Source organism: Sturnira hondurensis, unplaced genomic scaffold, assembly GCF_014824575.4.
Source record: "Sturnira hondurensis isolate 20B ecotype Veracruz unplaced genomic scaffold, ASM1482457v3 Scaffold0010428, whole genome shotgun sequence".
NCBI lineage: Eukaryota > Metazoa > Chordata > Mammalia > Chiroptera > Phyllostomidae > Sturnira > Sturnira hondurensis.
In genome coordinates, this window is record NW_028083059.1 from 16,098,797 (window position 1) to 16,118,913 (window position 20,117).

Here is a 20,117-nt window from a genome sequence, read left to right on the forward strand (position 1 = left end):
ACTAAGGTACTTTATCAAAAGTTGATAATTTGTAAATTGCAAAACCACAATAAGTAGCGTTTCTCCTGGGTCTGACCAGCAACATGTAAGTTCTTCCTAATTATTGCATTCCATCACTTCCACTCCCTTTAATGTCAATATATGAAAAAACAAGAGTATTAATTTTAAGACAAATTAGGTCTTGACTCAAACCAAATAGGAAAGATAGACTTAAAAGGTTATTTTTGGCCATATAATATCAATTATACTTACCTTTTAGATGTTAGAATTCTTTATTACTTGTCCCCCTAGAATTAGGTGCTGAACATGCTGCACGAAGATCATTCCAATTTTTTTTTTAGCTTTACACTAACCTCTTTGACCACGTACGATGTCTGTATCCATTGGGTCCATCAAAACTTAATTTGTTGATTTCAACTATAAATTTATATCAAGCTTCATTTGGAGATTCTATTTTCATCAGTTTAATGAAGAAAAACATGCCTAAAGGTACGCAAGATCTACCTTTATTCCCCCAATTATCATCGGCCCTCTTCTTACTTTTACACCGATTCTGCTACCTGACTCTGATCTCAAAAGAAATCCAGAAATCCCTTACTTATTCTTCTTTCTTTTTTCTCTGGTCTATCTTTTAAAGTGGAAAACACCTTTAGATCCATGGGATATAAATCTTTCATCATCGATAAAACATGGCAAGTTGAAAAGGAGCCTCTGCAGAAGTTTCCAAAGGAGCATTTGGTGTTAATTTGCATTTCTCTGATGATTAGTGATGTTGAGTAACCTTTTCATACATCTGTTGCCCATCTGTATGTCCTCTGTGGAGAAGTGTCTATTCAGGTCCTTTGCCCAATTTTTTTAAATCGGGTTGTTCGTTTTTTTTGGTGGTCAGTTTTTTAAGTCCTCTATAAATTTTAGATATTAACCCCTTATCAGATGTATTGGCAAATATATTCTCCCACTCAGTGGGCTGTCTTTTTACCTTGTTGATGATTTCCTTTGCAGTGCAAAAACATTTTAGTTTGATGCAGTACCATTGGTTTTTTTTGTTTGTTTTTCTTCTCCGGGGCGATATAATCAATAAAATTTTTCTATGAGTAATGTCCAACATTTTGCTTCTTATGTTTTCTTCTAGGATTTTTATGCCAAAGGAGCATTTGGAAAGATTAGATGAAGCTCTTAGAAAAAAAAAAAAAGACATGCCAACTAATCTGTTTTCTGCCACTGATTACTGACAGTCAATGGCTTTGGCTACATTGTCTGAGATTAATTTACATCAAAAATAATTGTGAAGAAAGCTTATTTTATTTTAATACTAGATCCCCAAGAAAGAAACAGTGACCATAAGAAAATATTAAAATGCAAAAATTATTAATAAGCAGTCATCAATTACAAGTTTTGATATTTTTGACATTTACAGAAAAACAATAGCCTATAGACTTCCTATATTCCGGAAGGAAGATAATTTTGAAATACATTAATTCATGATTTTTTTTTCACAAACGCCATGCTTTACTTGAAGTGTAGTATATTTTAAAATTAGGCTACCTAATAAGCCTTGGTCCAGATGACAGTGTCATTTAACTTTCCACAATGCAAATCTAATATCTAAGATTTTAAAATCAGTACTGCTGCCAGAACACAACTTCCAAAAATATCACTCATGGTCACAAATGCACTGCATATTTTGAGCCAATATATATGAGTACCTTTCATATATATATGCACAGCCAATATATATGAGTACCTTTCATAATTTCTTTGTCTAGATCAAACTCCACTGTCATAAAAATTGAAAGTATTTTTGTAACACAAATAATTAAAACCCAAAACATAAATACCAACTTTCTATATAATCTCAAAATGTGCATCTATTTATCATTAGTTTTCTTCATAATTTAAGGTTATGGCCCTATAAAATGAGCATAATCTAATCCTTTTTAGGAAGAATATCATTTGGCAGAAGATACAGGTGTCTCTCATAAACGAATAACTCTAATGCTCTATATAGCTCCCCCATGCTGAACTCTTACTTGCCAAGTGTTTAACCACTGGCATTCATTCTAATAATTGTGACTTCCCTTTCATTTCAGAAGGCCAGGAGGCCAGACATGAGCAAAGAAGTCTAGCAGCACTTTCACTTAGGCTTATTAGTCTAGAAGATGTTCATCTCAGAGATTATCTCTTTGAATTCTAAGATGATGTGCCATGGAAAAAAATTCCGTATTGATTCTGTCTTCCACAGATAAAAGATATGTGAGATAGAAAATACAAAGAGTTTTCTACAAAACATTCACTTTTCTATTAAGGTAAAGCAAATGTTTTATAATGTAAATATCAGCAAGGGGATTTTATTATATTAGAACTAAAGAAGATTATAAATTATTCTTGTTCCCATTCAAAACGCTAGAACTGGTGGTGCATTAAGTACACGGTGCATTCACCCTTATGTTATATCTAGAATTTCATTAAAGAATAAATTGTACGGTATACTCTCCTCCAAAAGTATTGCAAAATCATTAAGAAATACAATGTACAATTGTTCATATGTAAGATGATTTCAACTGAAAAAATTTTAATGCTTTTAAGTTTTCTTTACCTGCTTTCCTTAAATCTCAACCTATCTAAAAGAAGCTTTATTTCTTACCAAGAAAATATAAATCAGAGACACCAGTATACCAAATATACAATGACAGTGAAGTAACATTGTTTGTCTTTATTTAGTTTGAAATAAGTGTGTTGTTTTATTTCGAACTATCAAGTACCACCAAGATCACTGGAAGGCACAATTAACTTAATGATATCCTGAATTATGAAAAGATTAACTGACAGTTTAATCGAGGTCACTTTTTTTACAGAGAAGTAATTAAGGAAACAATATCTTTTCAAGGAAAGTTTTCTCATTTCTTGTTTAAAGGTTTAATTCAATTTTTAGTATTTCAGATAATACAAATGTTTTCCTTGAGCTTGCATATTTTGCGACATTTTATATTAAATCAAGTCAAAATGTACAAAAATGTCAACGTTTTAAATCCTGACTCAATTAATGATAAGCATTTTGATAAAGATATAGCCAAGTACAAAGGTTTTATAAACACATAACATAAATAGCTACAGATTTCATGATTTACTATATTGTCGCAAATGTTAAAGAAGTGAGGAAACTGTAATACATGTTACTGTTTAAGATGAAAGTTTTCTTATGCTGTATGAAAACACTGCTGAAACCAGACGCAAGATCAATATAAACTCCATTAATAAAAAGAAAATACCATGAGTGGACCATACAGTAGCTTCCCTAACACACTATTTTATGAAATTGTTTAATGTATCAAGAACAGGACCAAAGAGTCACTAAAACACAAAGATGACAGAACAGCACCACCTAGTTACCTCTGTAAAAGTTTCCAAATATGTTTGTATTTCTGCCACACTTTTGAAAATTGAACATATTTTCTAAATAAATCAGCTAGAATAGACTACACTCTTGCACATATCACCCTCCATGGAGCACTTACTTCAACTGCTTTAATTTTCAAGTCCCTTTTAAAATAAAGAGAGCAAAATTAAAGAAAATGACTTAGCTGAGGTTCTTCAAGAGGTGCATTGTAGTGCTGTATCTAATCCGCATACATAAGTCTCTAAATAGAGCACGTATACATGCTAGACCAGCAACATTCGCCCTGCTTCATCTCATGGCACAAACACACTACTAAATTCTGCAGCTCATCAAAAAAACATATAGGTTTTGCCTATCTGACAAAAAATAGATATAATTTTGATTCATTCACACCGGATGGAGATTATTGGGTCAGCTGTTGTCATTTTTTTTAATTTGACAATTTAAGGGAAAAGAGGTCAGTGTCCTTGATTAAAATAGCCAGGTATTGAATGTTTTAAAAATTCGTGTGGCAGGCACGTCGATTGAAAATCACTGTGCTAGACTGCCACCATTATGATTTCCAATGTATATATCCATTTTTTACCCTATCTTCTATAAAATATATATCACCTGCTCCAGATACACCACTGACCAAATAATAATAGTGTTCAAAAATGCCATAAAATCTATAGAAATATGATATCACTTGCATGTTTAGGTCCTCAGTCAAACTTAAATACTAAAATAAGTAATATAAAGATCTCAAGGGTCCTGGTAAGGTAGCTCAGTTGGTTGGAATGTCATCCCGGTACTCCAAGGTTGCAGGTTCAATCCCTGGTCAGGGTACAGACAAGAAGCAACCAGTGAATGCAGAAATGAGCTCTCTCTCTCTCTCCCCCTCTTCCTCCTCCCTTGCTCTAAAAATCAATTTTTAAAAAAGATGTTAAAAATATTTGCAGCCACTCATATGATGTTGTAATTTCTGACATTTTAAATAAATGCATATAAAATTTACTTTGTTAAAAACTTTTAAATGGTGTTCTCATCTATTCTCCACTCTTGTTTACCAGATGATTGATATTTCAATCATTCTCAGAAGATTTCACAAACATTTAATCAGCATTCTCAAGAAGTAATACTGTAGTAGCACAGGTTTTAATAAGGCACAAAGTATTGTAATGTAAGCAAGGGCCAGAGTTTTAATATATATGACAGTGTACAAGGAGCATTGTTTTTAGATAGGACACTTTAAAAATGTTTTCCCTGAGGCATCAGCAGCTCTTTAAATGACTGCTGCTGGTACCATCAGAATTGCTCAAGCAGAACTCCAGCTCTAAAAAACTAAATATCGTTGCTTGTTACATAGATCCTTCTCACAGACCTCTTCTCCCCTACATTCCCTCTGCTGACCTGGTCATCTGTTTTGGCCGACTGAGCCTTTATGAAATTAAATGAATCACCCTCCCGAACAAATCAGTTACAACAGAGCATGCCTGAATATTTCTTTTTCAACTTGTCAGCTTATTTCAAGTTATATTAGAAAGAATAAGAAAGAGAGAGAGAGAGAGAAGTAAAAGAAAGAAAGAAGGAGGGAAAGAGAGGAAGGGGGTAGGAAGGAAAGAAGAAAGGAAGGATGAGGAAAGGAAAAGTAAAGAAGAGAAAAGAAAAAAAGACACTGGTATTATACTGAGAATGTTTTCAGGATAAATAAGTGGAGAATATGAGAGATCTTTAAACCAATGCTAAATTTAAAAAATCTTAAAAGATCAGTGAGGTTTATAACATTATTATTAAACCAGTGATGTCAGTCTCACTGACATACCCACATTCTGTTGCTACTGAAAACTTGAAATTTTTATTTCAGGAAAAAAATAATTACATATTTTGATTTGATTATTCTGTGTCTCAGACACTAGACTATAAACTCCATAAGGGCAGAAACTGTTTTCATCTTGTTCATTTTTATTTACAATACAGCCTTCAACCATGTATTTGTTGAAAAACAAATTAACGAATAATTATGCTCGAGAAAACCAAAAGCTATGAAGAATAAAATGATTGTCCAAATTAATCCCATACACACAAACACATATTAAATGCACAGAAAAACAAAATTGAACACAAAATCACAACTCTTAATTCAGTCTACTTCCTAATAATAAAAACGACTGATAGAGCAATAATTTACTAATTTTCAAAGTTGCTATATAAATGTAATTTCACAAGGAAAATGATATATGACCCAAACTCATATTGGTGATTACAAATTAATTTATAAAACTCAATGACAGCAAAAGACAGTTTCTGAAATGTATAGACACACGGACCAAAATTAAAATATTTTTACATGTAGAATCTTTTTAAACACTGAATAATGAACACATGGGTAGATATAAAAATAAATTTTAATGAAAGGTATTTTAAGAGCACACAGTTAATGCTAGAAAACATCTTTGGGTGGAAAGTGGGGATGGGAGGGAAGCTATTTCTACAAGTTTGCAATCATCCATAAGACCTTTCTACAATACATCACCAAATAAAGGATGTGGTGCCAACCAATCTCTGAATCTGCAGATGGAGAAACCGGGATGCAAGAGAAGTAAGACACTTGCACCGGGATGCAAGACACTTGCTCAGTGTCTAAAATGGTGGCTTAGATGAGAACTGAGGTCACTTGGTTCTTACCATTACGTCTTGCTGCCACGGGGCACTGTCCAAAATCGAAGCCTGAATTAGTCCAGTGGTACCACTTCCCTCCACAAAATAGAGAACTCTTACTACAAAATAACAACCCCCACCAGGCTAGCCTTGGTACCACTTCCACACTAACTGTGCTCTAGCAGGTTGTTACAAGCGTACCACTCAAGGATCAGGGACATCTAATTACTCACTCTTCCTCTGTCACCAAGTCCCTGCCATTCACCTTGGGACACCCAGATGATAAAAGATCTTAGGAGGAAATATCCCTAATGCCTGATCAAAATGTACTGTTATATGATTGTAAGACCATTATTAAAAGTTAAAAAGATTATTAATCTTCACAGCCTGTTCATACCCAATCCTCATGCATAGCTGCTGCATTACAAAATGTGCTTTCATGCTATCATATCCTTCAAGAATAATCTGTTCTGCTTTGCTGGTAGTCTGTACTTGCAGTCAATAAAACTGGGCAAAACAAAACAAAACTTTAAAATAAGTCTGACTTTATGACCTCTACCAGACATCCAAAAAGCTATGAATTTATTTCTCTCCCAATATCTTTGTCTTAGCTATTCCATGGAAGCTGGAAGGGATGAAGAATTGAAGCTTCACAACACTATTAGACTTATCCCATTGTACTTCTATGCTAAACAAGAAAGAAAGTCAGTGGATATGAAATTATCCTCTGTAAATTTTACTGGAAATTTATAAATGAGTTCATAAATGTTACTGAGCATTTATGTTAGCATCAAATCTTTCTATAAAGACAATTCACTTAGTAAAATATTATTTTGATGAATATTTGGGGTATCACATTTAATATAGTGACTCTGGATGAGAATGTTGGTCTAAAATGCTTTAGCATTTAAAGTAATAAGTAAAAGTCCTTCCTTCTTATAGCAAACTGAAAAATCAATTTCTGAGTGGATCATTATGACTAAATATGTTGAGAAATATGAAGGTGTAATTCCTCCTTACATTTTTTTGTGTTTCAGATACCATGTGGTTACACATAAAACATTTTAAAAACTTAATTTCTAATCACAGATTTATAGGAGTATCCTCAATATAATGAATAAAATTCAGTAACTTAGTAAAATAACTTTCCACCCAAACAGTAAAATAGTCAACAAAAACTGCTTCCCAAACTACGTTCACTTTCTCTAGAAAGGTGTCAGCGAGGGTTAAACAGACATCGAAGTAAAGAAGGAGGTTAATCTGCTGCGGCCGTTGCATCATACTGACAGGACTTAACATAAAGCAAGATGTTAGGTATTAAGAGAAGCTATGGGAGAATATAATTCCTAATGTCAACCCCATAAAGTGACAATAACCCCTAATAAATTGAGTTCATTTAACCTACTTCAGATATTTATTTATTAAATGTATATTTCAACATAATGATGACAAAAGAATTTCAGTACCTGGCGTCAGGCAAATCTTAAGTTAGCCTAGCTAATAATATCTTCTCAAATGCCAAGAGTTATGAAATAGTCAAAAGTCCAAAAGACATCAAGGAAATTGACTTTTAAATATGAAGAAAAACTAAATGACATTTAAGAAAAGCTACATTACACTGATACTTTTAGAAAAAGCATTCGTAAAACATTTTATTTTCTCTGTTGGTGTTCAGATCCCAGTAACTATGTTTAAATTCTCTTCAAAATGAATTAATATTCACAACCTACCCCCCACTGTCCTTTAATATAAAAATGGAAATAAATCAAATTCAGCAATAGTGAACATGTACCCTCAACTGCAGAAGCATGAGTAAGCATTTTAAAAAAAGGAAAAAAAAAACAGTACTTAGGATTTTTTTACAAGTCCTTTTAAATAAAAAGGATAGAATTGCCCTAGTTAAACTGAGAGAAGAATGTAGTCTGGGTCTACCTCGGGAACTCCTCAGAGAACCTCTACCCTATAGCTTGGCAAAAACAAAAGCAGGTCAACCCACACTGATAATCTGGCAGATCAAGGTCAGTTTGTAATTCTTTTTTGTTTATACATCTATCCAGAAATACCAGCGACCCTAAGTAGAACAATAATATGATTTGGCTTCATCTTTTCCCAAAGTCATCATCAAGAATATTTTGAAGGCTAGGGATATAAATCTTTAGTAAGCAGACAAAAACAAGACAAGGGGTTATGAGACCCAGAGAAACTGGGGAGATTCAAAGCTGTAAAACAAATGTTTTCAGTGCAAGCTTGAACTGACTACCTTAACTGAAAGCAATGATTCCATATTTTTTGTGAAGTATGTTATTATTTAGAATTGTTTGTGTTTCTTAGTATCCATTTGTGCTGTCTTTCTGTACATTACATCCAAATGAAAATTCACTGCAAATATTTATTCTGTTCTGTATACTGTATTGGCATTTTGGCAGTTATAACATAAATACTTAAGGCTTATTTGGATCCAATTAAAACAATGTGTTAAGATGAAATGGATTGGAGGAAAACTAATCAATCAGTGGAATGAAAACATTGAAAAAACACATAGATCAGACATTTGATTAGGCACTTGAAATAAAATGAAGACTAAGACCCTGTACTCTGGGAGCTTACAGTCCACTAGAAGAAACAGATAAATACCTAACAATCCAAATATTATAATAAAAATATATGAAGGGGTTATAAATATCATAGTATAGATAAAATAACAGTTCTCTCAACTAAAAAGACATAAATGATTAAAAAATTAATAAAGAGCAGGTGGCATTCTTTTTTCTACTAAAACAAATACATCAGATTCTGGTCCAAAATTCATATAATAAAAAGACTCTTAAGCCTCCCTGGCCACTGATGTATTTTTAAGATACCATTAATAATAATATGGCTTCAAAATAATACAATTGTGTAAAATAATAAATACTTTGTTAAAATTGTTATATATCACTTTACAAAATGCTTTTTATCACACTAGTCATATATAAAAGAAAACAACAGTTGTATTTACTAATTAAACTCAAATTTTTTGCTATAATGCACAAAGGGATACAAGTAAGTCATAAATAAAGTTAGTAAAGTATACTCTCAAACTCATGCAATGTAGGAAAATATCCTCCTTATAAATGGTGATATATTAAATTAACCAATTCTAGTAGCTATCCCTTCTCACACACACACACACACACACACACACACACACACACACAATCTCTATTTTAAAGATGACTCTCTTTCCCTCTGCATAGGGTGCTTGAGAATGAGTTCAATGTGTCTACATACTGTCACAGTTGTCCAAATTGCAATCAAATCAAAACCTGGAATATAATGTTTCAAATTTTGCAATGCACTGACATTTGGCAGCCCACAAAGATTGCAGGCAATTAATACAATCTAAAAATCTATAGCCTGAAATAATAACTAGCAAAACTTCAAGATCTTACCGTAGCAAAAATGTGTTAATGGGCTAGTTAGGGAATAGAGTATTGATTTGGGAACAATTTCTGATTCTTCCTTTCGTTTGGAAAAGTGAAAGGGACAATCCCTATTCAGGATAAGGGATACACATTTTCACTCATTCTTGTACTTCATGCCCAGTGCAAAGAACTGTTTAGAAATAACAGATACTGTATTATGTATCACAAGAGTGAATTTCATTCTGCCTTGGCAGAGTAACTAGTTAAGTGCACGATGTGAGTAACTGCTTGCTACAGTGGAGTCACAGATACATAATTGCCTTCAGAAACATTCTTCTCTGAATACCACCTACACATTAATACATGACAGTGAATTTACAGCCAGACCCCTGTTCTATCCCACATGATCCCTGAAAAGGCTTTGAAATGAGGACACGTGCATAATTAAGGCACACTGAATATCACAGTACATGTAACAAACTAGCGTATTATGAATCCTTAGGGGAACCTCATAGAACTAATACATTTTCTAAAGAAAGCTGCACATGAGTAAAGAGAGCCTAAAATGCTAATTAGATCTTCTCAGTGAAAGCTATAGAAAAGTTGATTCTTGAATGCTGAAGTTGGGCACAGAATGGAACATTTGTATACAGAAAGACTGAAGAGAGAGAGAAAAAAGAATTTGACATCAAAGCCCCTCAATAGATGATTTATACAATTCGTGAGAAAATAAATGAAGCAAAATAAAAATATAGCAGTTGGAGAATTCTGAAGGGGTTAAGTATGAGAAGTGATTTTCTGTCAGAAAGGGATTATGTAACAACAGAGGGAAATACTCAGCCTAGCATATGCTAATTTAGTAGGCTTTGCCAGGCATTTCTGCGTGTTTGGCTGGCTCTCTCATATTCTTTCCCTCCTCTTTTTGCCATTTTTATTATGAGGCTAAGGAGGTTGCACTCAGACAATATGCAATAAAAGTGATAACAAAAACAAGTAAAAACACATTGTTCATAATTTAACCTTGTTAAAATACTGGGGTTCTTGCCTTGGAGGATGAAAAGAAAAACACCCGATCTGTATATATTCGGTATATAGGTTTTAGCAGAACTCCCTTTCTTTATTGTCCATCCCCCCAGTTAATTTCTTTGAATGAGTCTTTCAGGTTGGTAGCAGAGTCAGGAGTAGGGGAGATATGTTCCTGGAGAGAGTGAAGGAAGCCAAGTTACTATTCAGACTTCAGCACATAAAATAGATAGCAGTAAAGAAATGGAAGCGTAGAGGGGCAGGGGATAAATGGTCATGGAAAAAATACAATAAAAAATAAGACATTTATCATACGTTTTCTTTTTTGCTTTTAAATACAAACATTCTAATCATTTCTCATTGCAACCTAAGTACTACTTCAGACTGAAAAGCAGAGGACATATAAGGTATGAGAATGAACAGAAGATATATGTCCCGGACATTTTCCCTGTGGCTGTATGGGACAAGGTGGTGTAAAACATGGATTTACTAAGAAAATAAAAACATATTTTATGCACTATAAATTTTAGTCCTTGATGTTTAAGTAAGGGTTATGAATGTCACATTTGTAAATGCACACAATTTTAGCAAAGAAGCTAAAAATATTTCTTTACGAAAACAAATCAATTGGCTTTATAAATTATACAAAATCGATTTGGCAGCTTTGCTCAGCAGTGGGCAGCACCTCCTCACCAGGAAAGGTGCTTTCTCACTGCATTCTCAAAGATGCCTTTAGATAAACAATGTACAGTTACTGTAAATAAACTACTGTCAAGTATATAAATTTACTAGGAAATAAATTTGACCTATAAAAGGACTTCTGTTTTCTTATGTGGAATATTTTTCTCTACTTGAACACACTTAGCTTTAAGATTTTATGTTCCTCAAAATAAAGGATGCTTATTTTTTTTTCTGAACAGTTCCCAATGACGTCAATACCTAGCCCCCAGGGAAATCATTCAACTATGACTAACCAGGGGCTTCCCTCTCAGCATTCAAATGGATGAAAGATGATTTAAATATTCAAATAAAAATTACTTGCTGACTCAGAAAGTGTTATCCCCAAAGTTGAATAATGACTGTCTCAATATTTACTTCAAAGTCTTCTAAAATAGGATGTGAATAATTAATGGCCGGCTCTCTCCCTGGCAGATGTCCTTACAACCTCAGCCCTATGTCTATTCAGGTAGCAGCAGGTTCTCATCACTCAGCCTCATGGGCACAATCGAAGATCCAGAATAAATGCTCATGTCTCATGTAAATTCAGAGGTTGTAAATCTAGCGTGTGTGTTTTTAAATGCAAAAGTCCATCATTGTTAGTTACAGCCTAAGACAATTTTAAAATATATTTGTTAACTTTCCTAAAAAAGGTAAAAGAAAATAATGAGTACAAAAAAATAAATTCTTGCCTTTTCCTTACAGTTCATCCCTGAGAGGCCCAAATTCTGATGACTAATAAAATTATAAAGATATCACTTAGTCCTAAAAATAACAGTACATTTTAAACTTGTATGTATGTGCATATAGAGATAAATGATTGAGGAATATTTTCTTTTTTAACAACTACATCTGGAATATTTGCTTTTTCAATAATTACCTCTCTGATTTTGACATTAATATTTCACTGATACCTAATTTAGCAGAATATTTACTTTCACAATTTTTAAATATGCTTCATACTTCTAAGATGAAAACAACTTCATACTTGTATAAAGAAGCCCACAGAACACATTAACAGGACCAACTGGGCTCATTTCTGGAATAACGATGTGTATGCATATCATGTTCAATTGCTTTTTTTTTTCTGTAGCAAATGGAATCAAAAGAAACAAAGTTACATTCATGTCTGCCGTCTGATAGGCTTACACAAGAGGCTGACCATAACAACTGGTCCACAACTCTTATTAAGGAACCTATTTGGTGCTTTTGCCTTGGTGATAAATAATATTGTTCACAGAGGAAACAGAGTACTATTGATTTGATATTGATACAGATTCCACTTTATGACCCTAAATAAACTATGTGAACATACACTGAATAGTTAATCTCTACTTTTTTTAAACTACTGTATTCTCATAATACAGGAAATGCTCCAATAAGAAAAAGAACAACGGAGTGACTCATTACTAACTAAAGGAAGGGAAGGACACCAGAATAGTTCCTAATCAACATTTATTAGGCCCCAAACATGGAAACAACTGCATAGAAGTCCTATTTTAGATTCGTTATTTATCTTCATTAAACTGACCCATGTTCTGGAGAGTTTTCACGAAAAAAAACTGTTCATTTCACCATTCATTTGATGAAAACATTGGTGATTTTATTAGGATTTATTTATTACATTAATCTCTGAATAAAATATGTGTTCTCTCATTAACTTTGTCATGAGCTCAATGATTAGAAATACTCTCTGGATTATCTCCAGTTACAAAAGCCCAAGGATAGTTCATGTCCACTACAAGCTAAGACAAGACGTCCCATTTCACTCATGCCACGTGACTGCTTTCCTGTGTGCGCAGGCTGCAGAGCACATTAGGCCTGAGATGCCATTTGCATCATCACACAGCAGGGGGCTTCAGCTGCCACAGCTCTAGATTAATCCTAACCCACCTCTCTACACAAGGAATTTGCAGAAGGTGCTTTTTTTGATACTACAAAAACTGCACTCCAGAAATGCTTGACATTTTCAAATAAAATGGTGGCAATGAACTCGTCCTTTTTAAGTATTTTAAGTCAGTACATTTAAATCATACCCTTCATTTTTTCACAGAATGATTTTGTAATCTAATCCAATGCAATATATGTGGGATTTTTAATAAAAGAAAAAAAAAGAGTCAGAAAACAATGTTAAGAACAACTGATCAGATTGCACTTCTGTAAAGATTTATATCAAGAGTTGTTGCTATGTTATTTTTCTATAGGAAAACTGTTCCTAAATTAATATAGACTACTAAGTGTTAAAATTAACTCTTAAGTGCATTGTTTAAACAGGTATGAGTGCTGACATATTATGAAAAGAAGAGACCATTTAACTCATCAGAATTAATTAGAACATACCTATTATTCAATCCAATGCTATCTATTATGCATCTACTAAATATAGAATAAGACTGAACAGATACATAAGTAAGGCTCAGGGCTTGCCCTCAAGAAGCTTAAGTTTAATAATCATTGGACGCTGGAGGGTAAACAAACCACCCTCTTCCAATTGCACAAAGGGCTTCTGACTTCAGCTTGTAAATTATGCTTTTTTGGTTTGTGATTCCCCTTCTCACTGCCTCCCCAACCTATGCAGCCAGCTTGTACACAATGGGCAATTGTACCAAGGAGGTTTAACAAAGTCCATTAAAAATGAGGATTCCTTCTCAATAAATCTCAACGCATGTCAGCATGATCAAATAAAACATCAATAAGACAGGTCTTTGTTACATTATTAATGTACCCAAAGTCATCGCTAATAAATAAATCTTGTCTCAATCATCTAATACCCCATAGACTGCCTATTTTAAAAAGAAAATTGATATAACTTGATATTGATCATAAGCCACTTTAAACTGCATGCTTAGGATGTCTTCCAATATTTTTGCACTTCCACTTGCTCTTTAAGCGATGGAAGTAATTTTTCTTTGTGAAAATGACATTATTTTAGTACTTAAATGTGGGGCAAACAGTTTTCAAGGACCCTATTTCTAGTGGGGAAGGCAAGAAGGGGCCATCTAAATTGATGCTTTCCTTTGACACATTAAGTTCCCGAGTACTAACAGTTGTACAAGTGGGGAGAAGACAATAAAGCAAGCTTCCATATATTAACGCAAAGTTAGTCCAGAAACTTCCCATATTTGCAGGGGGATTTTCTTAATTACGAAATATCTGGTGTTCGTTTAAGTCAGAGCTAACTGGCTTATGTAAAGACTCTACTTTTCAAAGTTTCAGCTGTTAATCAAAAAAAGGAAAAGTGAGTTATATCCTAGGAACTGTAGTCAGTATAAGAAATAAGCTTAACAAGCCTATGGTTATTACACATAGAGGTAAAAGAGTGGGAAAAACATAATTTTAAGAATTATTAAGTAACCAGTATTTTATGTAGTGTACATAAGTGCATTTTATATTATAATGAGTTTTCTTAAAATATAAGAGGAGGTTAATGACATATACTTGGGCAAGTAATATGCATGTCCAATTGACCTTTACTTTGAAGAGCTTCTTTCTGAATACAGCATATCATTTACCAGAATGTTCCATGGCAAAAAAGAAAGAGAGAAAGAAAGAAACTAATGCCCTAAAGCCCCAGTATTTGTGTTGTTGGATATGTTTTTCTGTGAGATAAATTCTAAAGAGAAAATAAAGTTCTCAACAAAATCAGGGTCTATGCATGTCTATTTTCTGGTTATATTTTGCCTTTCTCTCTTTTTTGCCCTTTCTAGACCCGTCCCTTGTTAAACAAGACAGTCTCCATCTTTGCAGTGTCTCCTCAGGCATGAAGAGGGATACAGCTTCAGCAAGGGCTAGTAATAGAACTGGATCTACTCTGTAGCCAAGAGGGGTCTTAGTTACAGGTGGCAAGCTTATGCATTCATTCTAAAGAAATTCATTTCTCTAAAGTGTCCCTTCCTCTTACTTCAGATTATTCCTCCGTCTGTGATAGAAGGAAAAAAAGAAAAAGAAAAAGGATGCCCCATATCTTAACAATGAATCAAATTTTGTCTAAGCAGTCTAATTCCAAGTTATGCTTTGGCCAAAAACATGTTTATTTTTTGACTAGTACATAAAGATCCATCGAGGACAAATTGGTAGGTGTTGTAGAATAAAACTAATTTTTTTTACTCAGTTTATCATTGACTCGATTCTCACCATTAGCTTATCACTTTATCACTCTACAAATTAACAAGCCAGAAGATGGATCGTCCTTCTGAGAAAACATTAAAAAATGGTGACATATATAAAAAAAATGAAAACCCACAGATGATGTGTCCAATGAACCTCTTGTATAAAATAAAGCATAGTGAAAGAAAGGGGATAATAATACAAAAGATAAATAAATTATTAATATTAACTTAAGTAACCGCACATGATTTTAGTACTGACAAAACTAATAATAAGAAGCTGTAGAGTGCCTATACTATTTGCCTAGTCATAACTACTAGCAGGCAGACCAGACTCTCCCTAGACACAAAGTCAGTTGCTCACTATGTCACCCATCACCCTTCCTCCCCTGTACACAGAAAAGAAAGACCTGTTAAGTATTTAATCTGTGTCCAGGAAATAAAGCTTTCATTTTACAACCTCACCAAGTGCTAATAAAATAATAGGGTGATGGGAGAAACATAAACCTGAACCCTGAAGCAATGTTTTCAGACAAGACTAAGACAAGGAAGGCATGAGCAATTGGAGCTGGAACTGACAGTATCAACAAAGTATGATGTGTCTGTGGAACAGTGATTGATAAATGTGAGGCAGCCATAAACACAAGACAATCCAGTGGTGCTTTGCGCCCCTTCCCCCTTTTATGTTTTTTTTCTTTCAATTCTCTCTCTCTCTTTTGGTGTATTAATATGGCCTGATCTAAGATGCTCACAAGTACACAGAGATCACTGGGATGGTGCTCTTTCCCTGGTTGCTGTATCAGAACACTTATTTATTTATTTGGACCTGATGCTAGTGCTGTTGCTGGCTGCAGTGGTGCATTTTCTCTGGCATACCTACACGCCTTCCTACACCACCCCCGTCTGCTGGGAAAGCAACACTGTCTTAATCATTGGTTCACACACTTAATAAAAGAGACCCATGCCCTTAATAAAAGAGAATGCAGCTGATGGAATCTTCCGGGTAGAGAAAGTAAATCCTCCTCCAGGCTGAGAGAGAGAGAGAGAGAGAGAGAGAGAGAGAGAGAGGCACCAGCAGACAGTTATTTTGCAGTGCACTGAATAGACAATTCACAGGGAAATGTTGAAGGCAGAGAGGAGGCGACCCCCAAGTGCAGTCCATTGCCCACATGTTCTATCATAAATAATCTTCTCGCACCAGCCCAGCAATGTGTCCAATGACGTGCTGGGGTCAGCACACACAGATTGGTAGGGAAAACACACCCAGCGGTGTCGAATTTTCATCACAATCACCAAATTAACTGATTTCCCCACATAACACTCCCCTACCCGGCGTGGCGGAGCGGGAGCGCGGGCGCGCGCGCGGGCACACACACACACACACACACACACACACACACACACAAGCTGAGAAATGCAAGTTACTGAGAGGTGAAGTAGGGTCTCTGGGAGGATGTTTCATCATGGATTAGAAACCCAAGTAATGTGTTAGGCAACTACCCGGGTTACTTGTGTGAGGGTGGGGGTGTGAGTGGTGGGAAATGGGACAAGGCAGCGTAAGCAGAAAGAATGAGCTGTCTGCCTTCTCTGGGATTCCGGCACATGACATATCTGAAATTTACATACAACATAAAATACACAAAATTACCACTAAATAGTCTAAAGGATATCTCTGCAAGGCCAGTTAATTAATTCAGGGAAATTCTGTCCAGTACCACTTCTTTCGTATTCATAAATATGCATAAATGAAATACGGTCCCGGACTATATCCCGGAGGAGGATAGGAGAGAGGATGCATCCCAAGAACTTGCTGAAAGATGGTTCATTGACCTCATTTAAATCCTCCAAAGGCCAATTGGGTTTTTGCATGCCTGTGTGTTTTACTTTCAGATTCCTTTCACTCAGGTACAAATAATTTGATCAACTTGTTTCCCGCAAATACACAAATGATGACAGAGGGGTTAGAGGTGGGCAAAGATTTCACAAGAAATCAAGTCACCTAGCTTTAAAAAATCCTATCGACCATCATTTCCCATCCATTCTCCATAATCTCACACTCAATCCACATCCCCATACTACTCTCTTCAAAGCAACAATCTTCCGCCTTGCAGCCCCTGCCCAGCCAGCTCTAGAATGCCGTCTCTGCCTCCACCGCCACCCCAAAGTGTGCTCTCCCCTTGCACTCGGACTCCAAACATTTCCATTTATTTAATAATCAGCATCGTCCTCCCATTCCAACACAGACCCTTCCTCCCTCCTCCAAAAAAGGGTCTGGGGAAAAGTGCACCCCAGTTCCCTAGCCACTCCACATCCAAACCCAGTGATTTGCATAATCACAGTGTTTTGTGCGGTTTCCCTCCACTGCGGTCACAGGGGCTCTTAAAATTCACGTGAACCGGTAATATTAATTACGGACCGAAGCGGCAGAGAGTGGATGGAGAGGTAGAAAACCTAAGCGAAAATCCCTAGCAGAAAGTAACTGCTAGGGTGCATATATTTCTCTGCTGAAAAAAAAAGAAAAAGAAACAAACAAACAAGCAAAAAACCCACATGGACTGAAAAATAAAAAGTCGATTTGTTGATAAAGTGGGCTTTGGGGTTTTTAATTTTCTCCTTCCTCTCGCCCTGCTTTTTTTTTTCTCTCTTTTTTTAATTTCTTGGTTAATTTATTCATTTTCTTTCTCTTTTCCTTTATTTGCCTCTTTTCTTTCGTTCTTATTTATTTATTTAAATCCTACACTCAGTCTCCTCTCTCTCCCTAGGTGAATGACAAGTCTCACAACACATTCCCCCTGGGGATGTTATTGCAATGCACACGGTGCTGCCGCTGCTGCTGTTCTCGCCGTCTCGGTAGCTCGCTCCCAGACTCTCACTCACTTTTTAAAGACACAGGATACGATGACGGTGGGTGAAGGGAAAAGAGAAAGGCGACTCGAAAAGGGGAGGTTAAAAAGACGACAAGAGACGGAGGGATGGTCGAGAGAGTGATGTGGGAAGTGGCTGATGGGGGGAGGGGGAGACCATTCAGAGAAGGTACAAATTGCTAGCCAAAAGGCGCGGGGGTGGGGGTGGCGGGGATGGAGTAAGACGTGTAGGAAGCTCAGGTGAATGAAGAGGCGAAAGGTGCCGCGTAAGGGGGCTGACTGCTGGGAGGGATGAGCTGAGCCAGTGCCAGAGAGGAGCTGGAGCAAACTGCCACTGCCCCTTGCTGCACCCGGGGGTAGGGAGAGGCGTCTGGAAACGTCAGGGGACTGGGGGGCTGGAAGGAGGAGAGTGGAAATATGAGGTGGAATGGGGATGGATGATGAGGAATGGGCGTGAAGTTGATGCTCCCCGCGGCGGGGAGGGGATTACCTTGTAGCAGGAGCCCGCAGACACTGTAGAAGCGGAGAACGGCGCTGCGCTTCCAAATCATGGTCCCTTCTCTAAATGGTTGGGGGGAGAAACCAGGAGGCACGGATCTGCTGGTGAGCGGGGCACCAGAGTGTAGGGCTCCGCCGGTGTCCTCCTCGCGGCGCCCGCCGGACCCACGGTCCTCGCTGCTGTGGTGTTTGAACCTGCGGACACGAACGGGGATCGGCGGCAGCAGAAGCGGCAGCGGCGAAGCACCCGCAGAATGGGTTTTCGGCGGACGAAATAGTTTCTTCTCCTCCCGGTGCTGCAGCCGCGACAGCCCGTCTGCCAGGCACCGGGTCGGGCTAGCCTTCCCCTCCGCGCACGCTGCAAGTCCCAGCGCCCGTTGGGGCTGCCCGAGCAGGTGATGCAGGGATGCTGGGGTGTCGGAAAAGGTGCAGACGAGGGCTCCAAGGAGTGGGTAGGTCACGGAAGGGAGGGGCAAAGGGAAAGGGGGAACATGCAAGCAGCAGCCGCCGCACGCGCTCGGGGTGTCTTGGGGTTCTGGGCAGGGAGGTGGCAGCAGTGGAAGCAGCTCTAGTGGCGGTGGTGGTAGTGGTGGCAGTGGTGGCGGCGGCGGTGGCTCCCGGATGCTCCGGCTGCGGCGGCGGAGGCGGCAGCGGCAGCGGCGGCGGCGGCGGCGACGGCGGCGGCGGCAGCTCTACAGCACCAGACACAAGGGCAAGCTCAGCGCGGCGGTGGCCCCGCCCCCACCCTGGCCAGACAGACACCGCCCCCTGACCAATGGAAATGCATCCGCCCACCAAGTCTGGCCAATGAGAGAAAGGGCTGGGTGGAGACAAGCGCCGGGAAAAACAAACAGGCTTCTCAAGGACCCTTCGGGCAGGAAGAACTGAAGCCCCCATTCACGCACCCACGGCGGGTCTCACCTCTCTCGAGATGTCTCACCCTAAGTAGCAAAGGAGACAGCCGCCGTCTTTAATCAGTGTCATGCACTTGGGAAGAGTTCAGCTAATCGTCACCGCGAGGGGGCGGGGTTAGTCTTGTCCCCAGCAGGTTCTGAAATTCGTGGTGCCTGGGACCGGTTCTGGGTGCGAAGTTCTTTTGTGCATTTGTACTCTTAGAGCAGATGGTGGCTGCACCTGCCCACTCACCAGCTGCGTTACCATTCTCTGACGCTCCCAGCAGAAAAAGGGAAAATTGCAGAGGGCGTGGGAGACGCTAAGTATAGGGTGCGGAACACCTATCTGCCTACAAGAAGTAGTGTGGCAGGGAAGGAAAAAGGGATGGGGGAAAATAGTTTTTGTTGTTGTTTTCTAGAATTTTGACTTCGCCTAAGCATAAGTATCCGTAAAGCCTAATTGGTGACAGTATCAGTCATTACTGGAATCAGGCGGACCCTGTTTAAGATGTCACACTGTTTCTTCTGGCTTCATGTCTGATGAATTTACTTGAACATAAAATCTGAAGACCCCT

At 37.4% G+C, this 20,117-nt stretch overlaps 1 protein-coding gene across 2 annotated transcripts in view; it reads right to left on the minus strand.

Annotated features, from left to right (window-relative positions):
* CADM2 (cell adhesion molecule 2) overlaps window positions 1-19,285 on the minus strand; it is a 1,088,167-nt gene extending 1,068,882 nt beyond the window's left edge. For both annotated transcript variants that reach the window (XM_037059021.1, XM_037059022.1), the window contains exon 1: window positions 18,642-19,285. In XM_037059021.1, coding sequence (XP_036914916.1) covers window positions 18,642-18,702 — 61 coding nt within the window. In that variant the 5' untranslated portion in view covers window positions 18,703-19,285. The remainder of the gene's footprint in view (window positions 1-18,641) is intronic.
* Between the last annotated feature and the right edge of the window lie 832 nt (window positions 19,286-20,117).